We start from the raw sequence: 14767 nt of genomic DNA, 5'->3' as shown, positions 1-14767 counted from the left end.
TCTCTCTCTCTCTCTCTCTCTCTCTCTCTCCTTCACTCCCTGAAATGGAGACAGAGACAGATCTACACTGCACATTATGGATGAGTTACAGACAACGCCTAGGCTGCTCCTAAACTAAAACGCTTCCATGGTGAACATTGAGAATGAGATTAGTTCAGGGCTTGGCCTAATCTGTTCAGGGTCCCATCCTTGGGAGATCTTATCATAGTCAAACTGCACTTCTGTGTCACACATGCAGAGGAGCTCTTTTGCAAATTATCCACAGCAATTACAAACTTACCCTACGCAAAAAACGATTTAGCTTTTTGAGCATGATGATGATCATGTACAAAGGCCAGGCACACCATGGCCAAATGGCAGGTGACACAAGTTGAAGACCAAAAGCACAATGAAGGGAGAAAACAACTCCGATATATTAATATCTTTATCACTACTTTACAGCAACAATGGGATTTTTTTCGATCCCGATTCAAACACTGTGTGGTCTTCTCTTCAATGACAACGCACCCCTCCCCACACAATGCATCCTGTTTCTATCGTTTCCTGTTTGATGAACCACTAAAGTGGAGATCTTATCATCACGTATCTCTCACAGGCCTGAACTCAACACTGAATCCTTTCAGTCAGAATTCCCCTGCCACCCCCAAACTCCTCCTCCTCCTCCTCCTTCATGGTTCGGTCTGCTAAGCTAAACTAGCGCCCCTCTACGTCTAAAGCAAGGCTGGTGATGATGCGCAGACGCACGGCAGGTCACTGGACAAGCGGGAAGACAGACTGAGGAAGGCTGTGGGTGGTGGAGTGACGTAGACCCTTCTCTAAACAGAGGTATGTGTATAACATCCAGGCGGGACCTTGGCGTGCTGTGCTGTGAGAGCTTGTGCTGTGGTGCCAAGGCAGAGGCAGAGGCCTGTGGTCAGATGGGTTTGTACAGCAGGGTGGTGACATACTTCTTCTTGTAGCGGTGAGTGGCACTAAGCACCATCACACCATCCTGAGAGGAGAGGATGGGAAGGAGGGAGAGGGAGGGAGGGAGGGAGAGAGGGAGAGAGAGGTATAAATAAAACACTCATCAGCACACTTGACACATCCCTTCACCTCTCCCAAAGCACCACTTCTCAAATGTAATTAGTTACATTTTGGCAACTGAATCAATCTACTGACCGCTCTCCTTGGTTTGTTTAAAGGGATAGTGTAGGCGTGTTCAAAGGGATAGTGTAGGTTTGTTTAAAGGGAAAGTGTAGGTGTTTAAAGGGATGGTGGAGGTGTTTAAAGGGATGGTGGAGGTGTTTAAAGGGATAGTGGAGGTGTTTAAAGGGATAGTGTAGGTTTGTTTAAAGGGAAAGTGTAGGTGTTTAAAGGGATGGTGGAGGTGTTTAAAGGGATGGTGGAGGTGTTTAAAGGGATAGTGGAGGTGTTTAAAGGGATAGTGTAGGTGTGTTTAAAGGGATATTGGAGGTGTTTAAAGGGATGGTGGAGGTGTTTAAAGGGATAGTGTAGGTGTGTTTAAAGGGATAGTGGAGGTGTTTAAAGGGATGGTGGAGGTGTTTAAAGGGATAGTGTAGGTGTTTAAAGGGATAGTGTAGGTGTGTTTAAAGGGATAGTGTAGGTGTGTTTAAAGGGATAGTGGAGGTGTTTAAAGGGATAGTGTAGGTGTGTTTAAAGGGATAGTGGAGGTGTTTAAAGGGATAGTGGAGGTGTTTAAAGGGATAGTGTAGGTGTGTTTAAAGGGATAGTGTAGGTGTGTTTAAAGGGATAGTGGAGGTGTTTAAAGGGATAGTGGAGGTGTTTAAAGGGATAGTGGAGGTGTGTTTAAAGGGATAGTGTAGGTGTGTTTAAAGGGATAGTGGAGGTGTTTAAAGGGATAGTGTAGGTGTGTTTAAAGGGATAGTGTAGGTGTGTTTAAAGGGAAAGTGTAGGTGTTTAAAGGGATGGTGGAGGTGTTTAAAGGGATAGTGTAGGTGTGTTTAAAGGGATAGTGGAGGTGTTTAAAGGGATAGTGTAGGTGTTTAAAGGGATGGTGGAGGTGTTTAAAGGGATAGTGTAGGTGTGTTTAAAGGGATAGTGGAGGTGTTTAAAGGGATAGTGTAGGTGTGTTTAAAGGGATAGTGGAGGTGTTTAAAGGGATAGTGGAGGTGTTTAAAGGGATAGTGTAGGTGTGTTTAAAGGGATGGTGGAGGTGTTTAAAGGGATAGTGGAGGTGTTTAAAGGGATAGTGGAGGTGTTTAAAGGGATAGTGTAGGTGTGTTTAAAGGGATAGTGGAGGTGTTTAAAGGGATAGTGTAGGTGTGTTTAAAGGGATAGTGTAGGTGTGTTTAAAGGGATAGTGTAGGTGTGTTTAAAGGGATAGTGTAGGTGTGTTTAAAGGGATAGTGTAGGTGTGTTTAAAGGGATAGTGGAGGTGTTTAAAGGGATAGTGGAGGTGTTTAAAGGGATAGTGGAGGTATGTCAAAAGCACAGAAAACGGCTCTCAAAATGTCTCCACACAAAATGTAAAACATATGACATTGTTATTGCTATTACATTACGTTGTTCCACTCAAGTAAGCAAACTTAAAAAGATAATAATAATAATAATATGTCCCTTTAAGTTTGACTATCCGTTTAAGTCTGACTTCTCTTCATATCTGGCTTTATATACGCCATTTATCTGACACTTTTATCCAAAGCGACTTACATTGCATACAGTTTTCAGTACGTATGGTCCCAGTGGGGATCGAACCCACAACATAAGAGTTGTTAGCGCCATGCTCTACCAGCTGAGCTGGGGCCTTACCTTGATAGAGAGAGGTACGAGGGCCTTACCTTGATAGAGAGAGGTACGAGGGCCTTACCTTGATAGAGAGGTACGAGGGCCTTACCTTGATAGAGAGAGGTACGAGGGCCTTACCTTGATAGAGAGAGGTACGAGGGCCGTACCTTGATAGAGAGAGGTACGAGGGCCTTACCTTGATAGAGAGAGGTACGAGGGCCTTACCTTGATAGAGAGAGGTACGAGGGCCTTACCTTGATAGAGAGAGGTACGAGGGCCTTACCTTGATAGAGAGAGCTACGAGGGCCTTACCTTGATAGAGAGAGGTACGAGGGCCTTACCTTGATAGAGAGAGGTACGAGGGCCTTACCTTGATAGAGAGAGCGTAGAGGTGGTTGAGCATCACGTGGTTGGGCTCTGGGAGTAGAGCAGGGTCACACTGAATAAGAAGAAAACATATGACACAAATACATCATATATATATATATATATTATTCTGTGATAAACATGAAATAGTTTCCCAAAGGCCTTTATGTGTGTTCCTGAGGGTTGGATTCAGAGTTTCCCACTGGGGGTGCTGTTACCGGAGAATGTGTGGGGGGGGGGGTTATCAATACTGTTAGTTGTATTGCTTCACTCGTGTGTCAAATATTTTGGGGTTTGTTTTGAGACTATGGCAGGACAAATTAGACTATGGCAGGACAAATTAGACTATGGCAGGACAAATTAGACTATGACAGGACAAATTAGACTATGGCAGGACAAATTAGACTATGGCAGGACAAATTAGACTATGACAGGACAAATTAGACTATGGCGGGACAAATTAGACTATGGCGGGACAAATTAGACTATGGTGGGACAAATTAGACTATGGCAGGACAAATTAGACTATGGCGGGACAAATTAGACTATGGTGGGACAAATTAGACTATGGTGGGACAAATTAGACTATGGCGGGACAAATTAGACTATGGTGGGACACATTAGACTATGGTGGGACAAATTAGACTATGGTGGGACAAATTAGACTATGGCGGGACTAATTAGACTATGGTGGGACAAATTAGACTATGGCGGGACAAATTAGACTATGGCGGGACAAATTAGACTATGGTGGGACAAATTAGACTATGGCAGGACAAATTAGACTATGGCAGGACAAATTAGACTATGGCAGGACAAATTAGACTATGACAGGACAAATTAGACTATGGTGGGACAAATTAGACTATGGCGGGACAAATTAGACTATGGCAGGACAAATTAGACTATGGTGGGACAAATTAGACTATGGCAGGACAAATTAGACTATGGCGGGACAAATTAGACTATGGCAGGACAAATTAGACTATGGTGGGACAAATTAGACTATGGTGGGACAAATTAGACTATGGCAGGACAAATTAGACTATGGCAGGACAAATTAGACTATGGCAGGACAAATTAGACTTTGGTGGGACAAATTAGACTATGGCAGGACAAATTAGACTATGGTTGGACAAATTAGACTATGGCAGGACAAATTAGACTATGGTGGGACAAATTAGACTATGGCAGGACAAATTAGACTATGGCAGGACAAATTAGACTATGGCAGGACAAATTAGACTATGGTTGGACAAATTAGACTATGGCGGGACAAATTAGACTATGGTTGGACAAATTAGACTATGGCGGGACAAATTAGACTATGGCAGGACAAATTAGACTATGGTGGGACAAATTAGACTATGGTGGGACAAATTAGACTATGGTGGGGACAAATTAGACTTTGGTGGGACAAATTAGACTATGGCAGGACAAATTAGACTATGGTTGGACAAATTAGACTATGGCAGGACAAATTAGACTATGGTGGGACAAATTAGACTATGGCAGGACAAATTAGACTATGGCAGGACAAATTAGACTATGGCAGGACAAATTAGACTATGGTTGGACAAATTAGACTATGGCGGGACAAATTAGACTATGGTTGGACAAATTAGACTATGGCGGGACAAATTAGACTATGGCAGGACAAATTAGACTATGGTTGGACAAATTAGACTATGGTGGGACAAATTAGACTATGGTGGGACAAATTAGACTATGGTTGGACAAATTAGACTATGGCGGGACAAATTAGACTATGGCAGGACAAATTAGACTATGGTGGGACAAATTAGACTATGGAGGGACAAATTAGACTATGACAGGACAAATTAGACTATGACAGGACAAATTAGACTATGGCAGGACACATTAGACTATGGTGGGACAAATTAGACTATGGCAGGACAAATTAGACTATGGTTGGACAAATTAGACTATGGTTGGACAAATTAGACTATGGTGGGACAAATTAGACTATGGTGGGACAAATTAGACTATGGCAGGACAAATGAGACTATGGTGGGACAAATTAGACTATGGCAGGACACATTAGACTATGGTGGGACAAATTAGACTATGGCAGGACAAATTACACTATGGCGGGACAAATTACACTATGGCAGGACAAATTACACTATGGCGGGACAAATTAGACTATGGCGGGACAAATTAGACTATGGTGGGACAAATTAGACTATGGCAGGGCAAATTACACTATGGCAGGACAAATTAGACTATGGTGGGACAAATTAGACTATGGTGGGACAAATTAGACTATGGCAGGACAAATTAGACTATGGTGGGACGAATTAGACTATGGCAGGACAAATTAGACTATGGTGGGACGAATTAGACTATGGCAGGACAAATAAAATGTCTTCTTTCAGGATCAAGCTAGTAATAATGAGGCTAGAACAGTTATCCTGTCTGTGGGGACAGGGTTCTCACATAGGAAAACATCTCAAACCTTAGACCCAGCCGGGGATCGAACCGCCGATCTGCAAGGTCGGCAGATCGGCGGTTCGAGCCCCAGCTGGCCACGTCTAAGTGTCCTTGGGCAAGACACTGAACCCCAAATTGCTCCCGATGAGCGGGCCGGCGCCTTGCATGGTAGCTTTCCGCCATTGGTGTGTGAATGTGTGTGTGAATGGGTGAATGAGAGGCCGTTTGGAATAAGGCGCTTATATAAGTCAGTCCATTCACCATTTAGACCCGTAGTAGTAAGCAGCCGATACTCACAGAGATGTGTGTGTCCTTGTTGAGGATGACCTGGAGCAGGTGAGGCGGCAGGATGGGGAGGGACTTAAACCTCTCTTCCTGTTTAGGGACGTAGGCGTCCTGGTGGTAGGGCCCGGGAGGGGAGCTGGACAGGTCTGTCAGGAGAGGGAGGGGGACAGGAAGTAGTGTTAAAGGGATAGTTCAGTCTTTTACACCTCATTAATCAGAGGGTTCCTGGCCTTGAAGGTAGTCTATGGGCCAGCAGAAACTACTATAATCCATCGTTCAGAGTTTTCTATATAGCCATTACTAACTTTAGCTAACTTTAGCCACCGCTAACAGAAGAAAAAGTACCTCAAAGTAACTTTCAACTAAGGCTACGTTCACACTGCAGGTCTTGATGCTCAATTCCGATTTTTTACACAGATGCGATTTTTTGGGGGGCAGTTCACATTACTTTTAAAATGTGACCTATATTTGACCTACCGGTAGGCCTACATTGACTCCCGTGTGAACATTCCACGGCCCTGAACAGACCCGCATGTGCAGAAGGACAGCGCACTGTTTACAATAATAATAATAATAATAATACATTAGACTTATATAGCGCTTTTCTAGACACTCAAAGACACTTTACAAACTGAAAAGATCGAGTAGTAAAATAAAAAGAAACAAAAAAATAAATAAAATAAAGTATAGGGGTCTAATTAATTTGTAGATTACTAAATCTAAATCTAAGTGTATTTGTAGGATACAGGTCTACTCACTGTCTGCAAGTATATCTAGATTTATGATTTATTTATACAACCGGATCAGGGGCGGATTTAGGATCGTAGGAGATCCGGGGCTTAGCCCAGAGGGAGAATATAATGTGCGCGCAGAGCGCGCCGGAAATTTTTGTATTCAACCTTCAACTTACCACCACCTTAAAGCGGACAAAGGGCACTGGAGAACACATATACATTCACACCCTTTAATGAAGCAAACTAATTGTGGTGGTTCTGGGCACAGAGGGAGGTCAGCACACGTAGCTCCCCCTGTCAGTCACCATCATTTATATTTGTATAGAATTACATAATTGATGGGCTGAGGCTAGTTATGTTACAGTATGTATATCAGGGCAGACTCTGTGCTCACCACTTATATTGTATTTAGAGTCTTGTCCTGTGTTATATGACGATATATTACATGTATTGTTGGCCTGTGTATAGTACTGTGAAATCAAATCCCCCCTGGGACATTAAACAAACTTAGTTAGTTAGCGTTACATCTTAGGATAGATTTGAGTCAGATTCAGATTCAGATTCAGATTACTCCATGTTTACTAGCTGTAACATTAACGTTACATCATTCTTTTTCACTTGTTACTCAGTCAACCAGAGTGCAGATATCAAAGACTATCAGCCTGTTATTCACTTTATTTGTATAAGTATTATCCTTTGTTTGATTTCTTACCATGTACCGTAACAGTACCTTGCTATGTTTCATTTTCATTATAACATAACGTTATGTTATGATAGCCAGCTAGCATTAGCAAACCGGAAAAGTAGTGTCAGTGAGTCAGTCACCTTTCTAATAAGATTCACAAACCTGAAACATCATCTATGTCATCACTGCTGGTGATGTCATTGTTGTCAGCTGCTGATACGGCTGCTGCAACAGTTCTTGGCGCTTGTTTTGTTGAAAACAACTTTCGGATATCCATCCTTACAATTTTGCAAGTCAGGCACTGATTGAGATCACTTCTTCTTCAGGGCAGGGTAGGCTACGCAGTATGCAGGCTAATGTCGCGCAGCTGCTGCCTCTCTGTTGGACTCCGGTACTGCACGTTACTCACGAGTTTTTTTTTTTTTTTTTTTTTTTTTTTTTTTAAGTAAAACATTCAGGGCTTTTCAGAAAACATCCGGGGCTTGAGCCCCAGTAGCCACCCCCTAGCGCCGCCCCTGAACCGGATTCATTTTCAAGTTTTTGTGCAGCGGAAGCCGGCAAAGATATGAGCAAGTGCGTGCAGGGTTGCCAGATGGGGCGGGTTACCGCGCCGAATGGGCTACTGGATTTATCGGTTATAGACTGGTTAGGCTGTAAATTGTCAATCGCATCTGGCAACCCTGCTAGAGTGACGTAAAAGTCGCATTAAAAGCGACTTGACAATTCAGACGTCGGGCGCGTTGCTAAATATCAGATATGTATCTAATGTAATACCACCTCTGAACGCGACCCAGGTCGGATTTTCAAAAGTCTGATTTCATGTCACTTGCGCTGTTCCCACGGTCAGGCATAAATCAGACCTGAGTCGCGTGTCGCAAAATAATCGGATTTGGGTCACATTTCACTGCAGTGTGAACGTAGCCTAAGTCAGAGAGTTCATTTGAGATGATTTGGTCAGAGAATAGTTTTTTGTTCCCCAATCACTACCATAGAGTGCTAACCAAAGAATAATCTCTATGCCTTCTGTTCTAGTTCTCAAACCCCAATGAGATTTTTTTTCCCAAGACTGTAGCACCACTGAAATGAAGAAACATGGGTGTAATTAACTGACATAATATACTACAGCAGCTCCGCATATTTGATCTGTTCCACCACCAGCACACCTGATTCAACTAATCAAGTACAAATCATAATTGCTTAGTTGATTAGTTGAATCAGGTGTGCTGGTGGTGGAACAGATCAAATATGTGGAGCGGCTGGGGGTCCCCGAGGAGAGGTTTGAGAACCACTGCTGTAGCCTATTATGTCAGTTAATTACAATCTTCGTTTCAATCCAATAAAAACACAGAAAAGTAGGATTTTTAAATGTTAAAACATGCAGGATAACAGAACGGGGTAGAGTTGGTCTACGACTGAGGGCAACCTATGGGGGGGGCACTAACCTGACATATCAGAGCATGTCTGTGAGTCGACCATGAGCGCGTCGAACACCTCAAAGTCAGTCTTCTTCACCTGGATGACGTTGTTGACTGTGCCTAGCTGGTTAGTCACCACGGGCTGGGGGACCAGAGAACAACTGTTATCAGACTTAAAACATGAACAGAAAACCTCCAATCCAGAGGCGGCGGTGGTAGCCTAATTAGAGAGGCCTGAGAGGCCAGTAATCGGTAGGTCGGCTGGTTCGATCCCCACCTCAGGAAGGAGCTGCATGTGCCCTTGAGCAAGGCATGTAACCCCTAGCCTAATAACTCCAGGGGTGCCGACTATGGCTGACCCTGTGCCTACAGCAAAACATGTCAACAAACATTCTTCTTCTAAATCCACCGACAGAGTCTGTCACTTCTGTATCAGTACAGTACAGTTCCAAAGTTACTGTTGACTGTGGAAATCCATGGTAAACAGAGGTGGGGGGGGTGGTTCTTTACCAGAAACAGTTCGTGACGTTAGAATTATAAGGTTCTATCTCCATTTTTGTCAAAATTTAGTTTTTTACATAATCTGATCCGTTAGGTGTTTATTAATGTCTGTGTGGTGTTATTTTAAAAATGTTGACCTTTTTTAGTTAGTAATTAATAAAATACAAAGGTTCCATCTCACAAAACATAATGGAATGTAAAAACGTTGACGCTCAATATCTCTGAACTACCCTAAACGGAGATAGAACCTTATCATTCTAAACGGAGATAGAACCTTATCATTCTAAACGGAGATAGAACCTTATCATTCTAAACGGAGATAGGACCTTATCATTCTAAACGGAGATAGAACCTTCTCATTCTAAACGGAGATAGAACCTTATCATTCTAAACGGAGATAGAACCTTATCATTCTAAACGGAGATAGAACCTTATCATTCTAAACGGAGATAGAACCTTATCATTCTAAACGGAGATAGAACCTTCTCATTCTAAACGGAGATAGAACCTTATCATTCTAAACGGAGATAGGACCTTATCATTCTAAACGGAGATAGAACCTTATCATTCTAAACGGAGATAGAACCTTATCATTCTAAACGGAGATAGAACCTTATCATTCTAAACGGAGATAGAACCTTCTCATTCTAAACGGAGATAGAACCTTATCATTCTAAACGGAGATAGAACCTTATCATTCTAAACGGAGATAGAACCTTCTCATTCTAAACGGAGATAGAACCTTATCATTCTAAACGGAGATAGAACCTTATCATTCTAAACGGAGATAGAACCTTATCATTCTAAACGGAGATAGAACCTTATCATTCTAAACGGAGATAGAACCTTCTCATTCTAAACGGAGATAGAACCTTCTCATTCTAAACGGAGATAGAACCTTATCATTCTAAACGGAGATAGAACCTTCTCATTCTAAACGGAGATAGAACCTTATCATTCTAAACGGAGATAGAACCTTATCATTCTAAGCTCACGAGTTGCTCACCTCAGTCGGGTCATGAGTCCACTGTCCGTCGACGTAGAACTTGTACTGGTGCTCTCCCTCGGGCAGGTCCACTATCGCCACAAAGTTATTATGACTGAAAGTAAGTAAGTAAGTAAGTAAAGCTTTATTTATATAGCACCTTTCATACAAGAAATGCAGCTAGCTCAAAGTGCTTTACAACAGGGAGATAAAAACATGAAGTGAATATAAAAACATATGCGAGCATAAAGCGAATATAAAAGCAGGGGAAGTAGATGAAACAGTAAAACGAAGGTAAAAAGATGGCACGAGACAACAGTCAAGTAAACATGACACTAAACACACACACACACACATAGCTACAGACACACACACACACACATAGCTACAGACACACACACACACACACATAGCTACAGACACACACACACACACACACACACACACACACACACATAGCTACAGACACACCCACACACACACACACACACACCAGGGGGGGTATTCCGTCAACGTCACTAAAGGAAAATCCAGGCTTATTTTTGATAACTCTTGAGTCTCTCGACTTATCAAAGACTTATCAAAAATAAGGCTCACGAAAGTCTCACGAAACGTATCAAAATAAGCCTGGATTTTCCTTTAGCGACATTGAAGTATGATGAATACCCCCCGGGGCACAACTTAGCAGTAACGTCATGTTATACAGAGCTCTAGTCTTCTTTTAACAAGGCCGGCCGCACCCCCAGTGGCTCCCCGCTGGTGGAATGAGCTTCCCACGACTGTCAGAACTGCAGAGTCACTACCCATCTTCAGTCTCCATCTCTTCAGGTTACACCTTAACTGCTCCTCCTGAGACATCTACTACCCCCCAGCACTGAGACACCCGCTTTTCCCCTTTACTGTGTCCCCTATGACTTCTACTGCCCCCCTTGTACTGTTTCTCTGTTCTCCAGTGTCTATATATATATTTTAAAAATATAATTTTCCTTCTATCACTGAGCCGATGGCCCCTGGCCTGAGCAGGATTATTCTTCCTGCTACGACTGGTGGATTGATGATTCACTTGCTTAGTCAAATGTATCGATTGTAAGTCGCTTTGGAATAAGGCGTCTGCTAAATGCCAAACATGTACATGTAGATGACCCCCACCTCCTGGTGAGCGGGATCTTGTTGGTCCAGTTGTTGAAGGAGCCAGACAGGAACACCTCCTTCCCGGTACCGGTCCAGCGGAACACCGTGGGCTGGTCCAGCGTTGGGCCTTTATCACACGCCTCCAGATCCTGACCCCACGCCAAGAACTCCTCCTTACCCAGCGGAGCCTGGGAGGGAGAGGGAGGGAGGGGGAGGGAGAGGGAGAGAGAGAGAGGGAGGGGGGGAGGGACGGAGGGAGGGAGAGAGAGAGGGAGGGAGGGAGAGAGGGAGGGAGAGAGGGAGGGAGAGAGAGAGGGGGAAGGAGAGAGGGAGGGAGAGAGAGAGAGGGAGGGAGAGAGGGAGGGAGAGAGGGAGGGAGAGAGAGAGGGGGAGGGAGAGAGGAAGGGAGGGACAGAGAGAGAGAGGGAGGGAGGGGGAGGGAGAGAGAGAGGGGGGGAGAGAGAGGGAGGGAGGAAGGGAGGGACAGAGAGAGAGAGGGAGGGAGGGGGAGGGAGAGAGAGAGGGGGGGGAGAGAGGGAGGGAGGGAGGGAGGGAGGGAAGGAGGGAGGGAAGGAGGGAGGGAGAGAGAGAGAGAGAGGTTAGACAACTCCTCCTCACAGTATCCCTGGGGGGTATTCCATCAACTTTACTAAAGGAACATCCAGGCTTATTTTTGATAAGTCTCTCATGAGACTGTCTCTGTGTGTGTGTGTCTGTGTGTGTGTGTGTGTGTGTGTGTGTGTGTGTGTGTGTGTGTGTGTGCGTGTGTGTGTGTGTGTGTGTGTGTGTGTGTGTGTGTGCACCTTGCTGTCCTCTCCATGGAAGATGTCAGCGTCCTCGGGGCTGTCCATCAGGATCTTGGGTCTGTCTCCCTCCTTGGCCCCTCGGCTGTCTCTCCGGTGGGCCACCGCCCGCTCACTGCTGGTGTTACCCATGATGCCTTGTGTGTCACCGGAGACAGATCACTGTGGGCAGAGGGTTAGACCAGGGTTCCACTTCCCACGGGTCCTTGAAATCCTTGAAAGTTTGAGAATTTGAGAAAAAAAATAATCAAGGTCTTAAAAGTTGAAAATAGACATGGGTCTATTTCTATTGAAAGTGCTTGAATTCCCCTCTCTCTCTCTCTCTCTCTCTCTCTCTCTCTCTCTCTCTCTCTCTCTCTCTCTCTCTCTCTCTCTCTCTCTCTCTCTCTAAAAAATTTATAATATATATTCAAAAATGTTTTACTTAGCTCGTCAACTAGTAAATAAGTCTCTTAACTTTACACATATTTCACAATATATTGTTTTGCTGTGCTGTGGTAGAGAAGGCAAGAGACCATCTAGTGTTCTACACATTCAAGCCTCTCTTTTTAATTGTTGTCTGTGAGCGGATAGTTCCTATTATATACATTCTCATCTAGATCTGTCCCAAACTATGCCGTGTTGGGTCCTTCAATTTGAGGGAATTGAGTCTTGAAAGTCCTTGAAAGGTGCTTGAATTTGATGTTTCAGAAGGTGTGGGAACCCTGGTTAGACTAGTGTTTTAGACAGGCCACTGGCACTGCAAGACACAAGGGATAAAATGGGGTAGTGGTGGCCTAGTGGATAGTGAGGGAGTGACTGGTGATCAGTAGGTCATGAGTTCAAATCCCCACCTGGGGAACACCACCACTAGTGTGCCCTTGAGTAAAGCACTCAGCCCTAAATGACTCCAGGGAGACTGTCCCTGTAATCTCTAATTGTAAATCGCTGCGGATAAAAGCGTAGACCTGCGAAATGATTCAAATGTAAATGTAGGCAGGCAGCACACTGTGGGCAGACAATAGGCACACAACCACGTCGAATAGGCAGAGTGAATGCATGAACACAGTCAGTGGTGGTGGTGGTGGGTGTAACACATTGATGTTTACATTGCCATGACCATGTGTTAACAATGGACTGTGCAGTGCACTCTGGCTGGCATTCAACACAGCTACCCAACCCTTGATTGATTGATTGATTGATTGAAAACTTTATTAGAAGATTTGCAGAAGTAGGTACATGAAAGTACATATTACATACAAGGTCAACTAAAAGGATAAAAACCCAAGAAAGCCACTGGCTTATTTCAATTGGGGTCCTTGATTCTCAATTCATCGTTACATGAACCCTAACCCTTAACATTGTGGTGAATACCTTTGCAAAGTGTGATTATATGCAAACAGAGGTGAACGGGCAGGGCGAGGTAAGTACAGTAAGATATACAGTAGATATGTATACTGCAGGTTATCAATCATATCTACATTACATATCACATTTGATTGTGTACATATCAGGCGGTCGTGTTGTTAAGAGAGAGGCTATCTTTAGACTCCCCACCAAGGCGAAACAGCGGATATGTCAGTTGTTTTTCAAATGTCAGTTATTTTTCAAATGTCAGTTATTTGTTCTAATCGGTATTGGTCTCAGGTATCTCTGGTTAGTTAACGTTACAACATCCACGTCTTAACGTTAGCTGGCTAGCCATGTCCTCTGTGTTACCATAGCTACGGTACATTAGCTCGCTGCTCTTTGGGTGCGTTCGTAAACACGCTCTGGAAATCTGACCAGCACTCATGGGAATGCCCCTCGTCCAATCTAATTACTCGGTCCCTTTATGGACGTTGAACCCAGTGTGCGCTCCGGCGCTCTCAGAGCGACTTTACGAACGCAGCCCTTGTCGGTTTTCTAGTAGTGAGTAGCGTCTGTTAGCGACGAAAACAGCTTCATGTATTGATAATATTGATATTATATTAATATCTTTGGTTGCTGTTGTCAGTTAGAAACCATTCTATATGTATTTAATAATATAGTATTGCTATTGTGTGTTTTATTGGTTACTTTTGTTCTATTATTGTGTTTATGCTGTGTGGATATGTTAAAGCACTTTGAGCTGCAACGTTTGCAGGAAAAGTGCTATACAGAAATAACGGTTATTATTCTCTGTTTCGTGTGTCGCTATGATGACATTCACTAGTCGAACGTGACAGGTCGCTCACGTACATGAACGGTTTGCAAATGGAAAACAAATTGTTACCTGATATCAGGAGTCGATGCCAGTCGGTAGCTTGTTTAAAACCACCTAATTTCGGGATGTTTTCATGTTGTTATGTCCCCATTTTCAGAGAAAACTACAAATCCTTCGGCGTCATTTGGATGCGTTCGTAAATTCGCTCTGGAAATCTGACCAGCACTCACGGGATGCCTCTTGTCCAATCAAATTACTTGGTCGCTTTATGACGTTTAACCCAGTGTGCGCTCCGGTGCTCTCAGAGCGATTTTACGAACGCAGCCCTAGTAAAATGCCCCCTTCATCCGTCTTGTTCTCCTGTTTACAGAAATATTGCAGTGTCTCTACTGAACCACTAGATGTGACTCAATCAGCAGGCAAACTGGTGCAGGAACATAATATCAGATCATGGATAAACTATTTACATTCTGTGAGACACACTCGCCCTATTTTT

The 14767-nt window shown here is 43.7% G+C and overlaps 1 protein-coding gene across 1 annotated transcript; it reads right to left on the bottom strand.

Annotated features, from left to right (window-relative positions):
* Positions 1-764: 764 nt before the first annotated feature.
* Positions 765-14420, bottom strand: prkab1a (protein kinase, AMP-activated, beta 1 non-catalytic subunit, a). Its single transcript, XM_080528768.1, has 8 exons — positions 14341-14420; positions 12108-12321; positions 11323-11492; positions 10195-10288; positions 8715-8829; positions 5866-5999; positions 3119-3187; positions 765-991 (listed from the first exon to the last, which is right to left on the bottom strand). The coding sequence occupies exons 2-8, from the start codon at positions 12237-12239 to the stop codon at positions 914-916; spliced, it is 792 nt and encodes a 263-aa protein (XP_080384894.1). The 5' UTR covers positions 12240-12321; positions 14341-14420; the 3' UTR covers positions 765-913.
* Between the last annotated feature and the right edge of the window lie 347 nt (positions 14421-14767).

This window comes from Nansenia antarctica, assembly GCF_963989245.1.
Source record: "Nansenia antarctica genome assembly, chromosome: 4".
In the NCBI taxonomy this organism is placed as follows: Eukaryota; Metazoa; Chordata; class Actinopteri; order Argentiniformes; family Microstomatidae; genus Nansenia; species Nansenia antarctica.
Note: the sequence above shows the minus strand (reverse complement) of the source record. Positions and strands in the feature narration are given on the sequence as shown.

Excerpts from the sequence above, each read along its gene's own strand:
- prkab1a (XM_080528768.1), bottom strand. The coding sequence starts at position 12,239 with ATGGGTAACACCAGCAGTGAGCGGGCGGTGGCCCACCGGAGAGACAGC. Across the intron at positions 10,289-11,322 it reads AAGATCCCGCTCACCAGGAG|TCATAATAACTTTGTGGCGA; the intron begins GTGGGGGTCATC and ends ACTTACTTTCAG. Across the intron at positions 8,830-10,194 it reads GGACTCATGACCCGACTGAG|CCCGTGGTGACTAACCAGCT; the intron begins GTGAGCAACTCG and ends CTGGTCCCCCAG.